General features: G+C 32.1%; 1 protein-coding gene across 1 annotated transcript; it reads right to left on the reverse strand.

Moving 5' to 3' along the window:
- Nucleotides 1-786: 786 nt before the first annotated feature.
- Nucleotides 787-2,438, reverse strand: LOC106754259 (putative UDP-rhamnose:rhamnosyltransferase 1). Its single transcript, XM_014636270.2, has one exon. It carries the CDS (start codon nt 2,369-2,371, stop codon nt 1,046-1,048), a length of 1,326 nt encoding a protein of 441 aa, XP_014491756.1. The 5' UTR covers nt 2,372-2,438; the 3' UTR covers nt 787-1,045.
- Nucleotides 2,439-4,842: the final 2,404 nt, after the last annotated feature.

Raw genomic sequence — 4,842 nt, forward strand, 5'->3', positions numbered from 1 at the left:
GACTTGTTAATTGAATGTAAATTTTGAATTCTCTGCTCCCATTTTGTCCTAGTGTCTGTCTTGTTCTACATTGTTTTCACTGTCAACTTTTACTATCTTTATATTTTTCAACATCCTGCTACACAGGATATAACAGAAAAGGGCTTTAGTGGGTGGACTCAGGTTCACAGGCATACAAGTTTTGAGGAGAAACATTGCACAAAAGGAAGTTGCAATTGCAACATCACATGGCAATGCCTTGTTTTCCTCCCACTACTCTCGCAGCTCCTCAATTTCAGACACAACACTTAACAACTTTTAATCCCTCAAAGTTACTACAAAGAAAGTTTAAACTACTATGATGGACAAAATGCAAATCCTCTGACCCTCTACCAAATTCCACATATGAGGGTAAATCTATGCTCTGTTCCAATGCTTCTATGGACACCCCAATGCTCTGTTCTAATGCTTCTATAATAGAGTCTCTATCTCTAGTTAGACATTAGGATACGGAGATTTAACTGATGAAAGAAGTTCAACTTCACCATATATTATAGGAGATTAAGACTGCTTTTACTTAATTCTACTTAGTCTTTTTAGTTACTTATTCTAGATTAAGTTACAAAAAAAATAAAAGACTGCTATGTTTCTAAGCATGGAACAACTATATTGATAATAATAGGTAGTTCTCTAGTGTGTCTAAATGCATTGCCTAGGTATAAACATATCAGATTTGCGAAAATTTACAGAACTACAAACTACACAATCAAAACAATTCACAAAATTCTACATCTAATACTCATTCCAAACACAAAATTCAAATTAATTTTTATTGCTTCATCTTAACGTTCCTCATTTTGCAGACATTTTTTCTTGGCAGGTAATCCATCATATTCTTGAAGTGAAATCTGACCAATTTAAGAAAAAATGAAGACAACTAATATAAGAAAAGCATTGTAGAGATAGGTAGCCTTCTTGGTTCACTTCTAGGTTGGACTGAGTTGCTACTAGATTGGCTAATTCTAAGAGAAATCAAGGTCTTTCTTTAATACAACTTGCCATTATACTAATTATAGGCAGGCCTATTGTTTTTCATGTAATCAACAAACTCATTAACATATTTTAGTTGCAGTTGTTTGTCCCCAACTATTTTACTCATCTCTTGTGCTGCTTTTCTAAGATATTTCCCTTCCTCTTCCGACATCACTGATGTCAGTGCCTTGGCCAATGAATCCCTAGTGAAGCTGGAATCATGCTCATTTCTGTGTACTTTAACCCCTACCTTCTTCTCCTCCATAAACTTAGCAATCGACCATTGATCATATTGGAAGGGCAACATTACAAGTGGGCACCCAACTTGGAGACCCTCTATCACTGAGTTCCAACCACAGTGAGTGAGGAATGCTCCAACAGATTTGTGTGCTAAAATCCTGGACTGAGGTGCCCATGTTCTCCACATCATTCCCCTTTTTGACTCATTCTCAATCCAATCCTGTGACTCAACATTACCACCTGAGATGTTTCGATTCTTCACAGCCCAAAAAAAAGGAAAACCAGACAATTCTAATCCCACAGCAATTTCAGTGAAGTCTTTATCACTCAGCGTGACTTCAGTTCCAAATGAAACATAGATCACTGACCCCTTTTCCCATTTATCTAACCAATTAAGCATGGTGTACCAGTTGTGGTCATTGCTGTCTTCTGGCGAAGCTGGCAGCAACCCAATTGGAATTACCAACTTCCCAGATGAACTTTCAAGCGATTTGACAAATTCACCTTCAATCTCCATGCAGCTTCTTGTAGCGAAAACTTGAGCACCTTTCAGGGTTTCAAAGAACCGATTCACTTCCTTAGGCTGAGAACTCTGACCCACTTGCTTCCTCGTATACACATCACGAAAACGATTGGCTTCAGCAAATCCCACACTCTTCTTTCCCGTAAACCACTCCAAACCAAAAGACGAAGCAGATGCAGAAAAACTAGAAAAAAATATGCATGGGATACCTAGCTTGGAAGACAGTGGGGGCAACCAGTGTGGTGCAAAGTCGCAAATGACCCAATCCGGGCTGCTCTTCTCCAGAAATTTAGTCAAAGGTTCTTCAAGACCATCGTAAGCCTTGAAGAGGTATGGAACCAAGTGCGGAGGAGTGTCCAGCGTGTTCTCTGCATTTTCAGGGAGTTCTTCAACGCGGGGGAGTGGGAATTCTATCAGATGCAACCAAGGTTTCAGATTTTCAGGTAGTTTAGGGAGGCAATGGATGTTTTTAGGTGTGGAAATGAAAGAAATTTTGTGACCCTTTTGAGCTATGAGCTTTGCAAGCTCCAAAAATGGAACATTGTGTCCAAAGGCTAGCCATGGAAACACAACAATGTGCAGTTCCTTATCCGCCATGGATACTAGTGGTTATGCACGCCCTTCACTAGTAATATATTTGATGGCGATATATCAGGCTTCTGGTAGATTGACACGCCCAACTGTTTCAATTATATTCATATGACACGCCACTTTTCAAATTTTTATTCCAAAATTAACCTTTCACTCCTAATTTTTGTTTAAAAAGTGGGACCATCCATGTTACATGAGTGAGTGTAAAAAGAAATATCCGTGTCAAACTACTATTTTTGGATATATTAATAAGCAAATTTTAACAACAGTAACGTGTTAAAATGTTATTGGACTGTTGTAATAGAAATTTAGTCGGTGCGCTTACGAAGAAAAGGGTGTTTCCAAAAGGATAAAAAAATTAATAATTTTTTTTATAACTTTTTCACAACACATACAAATTAATGAGTTTTAAATATTTTTTTAAAAATAAATTCAAACAAACTAATAAAATAATGACACATATCATATTTTCAAAAATTGTTAAAAAAAAGTTAACATATTAAAATACTCTCCAAAATGTCTTATTTTTTTTTTTAAAGTTTTTTATTCTTTCGTCAGTTTATTCTATTTATTCTATCTTTTCTTTTTTAAATCTAAAACCATTTTGAGTCTTTTTACTCTCCTTTCTCTCCCACAAATAAAAACACATTCTCTCTTCACATTTTTTATAGTTGTGGTTCAAACTTTTACCATTCTTTCATACAAGGTTGAAGATCTCTCATTTTTCTAGTTGAAGCTTTCACCTCTCTCTGATCAATTTCTTGTAGAAACAACATCAATTTTGAGTACATGAACAATATTTTATTCTATTTCAATGTAGAGGGAAAAGGTCATATGAGTAATAGGAGCATTATAGGTGAAGTCCAAAAAATGAAAAAAAGAAAAAATGGATAATAGAACTATCATTGCACTTAAACAACACTCATTCACATTGAACTCACTCACTCATTTCAAAAAATGAAAAAAATTGACTCAAAACAAAGCAAAAATCATCGTGGGAAGTGTTGTTGTTCTAGCTGGAGAGTGACGTTGAATTTTCTGTACAAATGGCTCTCAAACCCCTAGTAATCAATTACTTAATCTTCAAAAAAGGAACAATGATCATTCACCTCAATTAAAGCATACCACATAAATAGACATTTTTTTTAAGAAATCAATGACCTAACTTAATTATTGGTGCACAAAACACACTCAATAACATTGAACTCATTCACCCATCTTAAAAAATGAAAAAATTTAACAAAAACTATCATAGAAAATATTATCGTTCGAGAAAGTCATATTAAACCTTGTATACAAATGACCTTCATATATCTAATAATAGATTACATGAATCCTGTAATCAATTAAATGAACATTTTAAAAAGAAAAATATTATGTATTAGTTGATAGTATTTTTTTAATTATTTTTATTTTTAGTTTTTACCTTTTTTCAAATTTAAAAAGAAAATATTGTATTTCAAACTCATGTAATATTAGGTGACATATCAAATATCATTACCTTAATTTTAATTTGATTTCTAATTAATTTAACTTTTATAAAACAATGATACCTAATGCCACTAATAAATCACATTACTACTATATAATGTTAAAAAATATGACAAATGTTTTTATTTTTCTAAAAAAATTGAAAATGAAATTAAATTAAATTAAATAAAAATATGAAAAACAATTTAGGATTACGGCACAAAAATTAAAATCAATTATTTAACTAATCAACTCTGTTCATTGAAATTTCCACCCCTGCATAGGTCCGTGGAGTGCTTTTTCCTTTACTTTTTCACCTCCAAAATTCTAATTTTACATTTTCTATTAAAAATTACGTTACTTTCGAAAATTAATTAAGAACTTTACAAATTTTAAAAATCATTTTAATCAATTTTCGAAAACCAACAAAAGTTTTAACCAGCTTTTGCTTACGAAGAGTTTTTAACTTCACTTAGGTTTTGTTCTTTTAAGGTGATATGTGGGAGATGATTTGAATGGATTTGAGTGAATTTGAGAGTAATTTTTTTTGTTATTTTTTTGAGTGGATTTGTGAATAATTGAGAGTGGATTTGAAAGTAAAGTTGATGAGAATTAGTGTAGGATTTGATTGATGTGACAGATTTAAAAAATTTATTTGATTGTTAGAAATTAAAGATTATCAAAATGTCCCTAGTTATTAAAGTAATATAAAATTATTATATTTAATTGTAAAAATATTTATAAAAAATAAAAAATTAAAAATAATTATTAAAAATATTTTTTAAAAAGTAAAAAAATTATAATTTGAAAAAATATATAATTATAATAATTAAACAAAAATACCCTGTTAAGAAATCCATGCATTCATATAATAATAATAATGATTATTAATATTATTCTTATGTTGTAAATTAAGCTTGGCGAAATGGCCGGTAGAGCATCTGGCGGAGAAAAAACGTTGCACGAAACACCCACATGGGCAGTGGCTGCAATTTGCACAGTCTTCG

This window comes from Vigna radiata, chromosome 2 (genome assembly GCF_000741045.1).
Source record: "Vigna radiata var. radiata cultivar VC1973A chromosome 2, Vradiata_ver6, whole genome shotgun sequence".
Classification (NCBI taxonomy): Eukaryota; Viridiplantae; Streptophyta; class Magnoliopsida; order Fabales; family Fabaceae; genus Vigna; species Vigna radiata.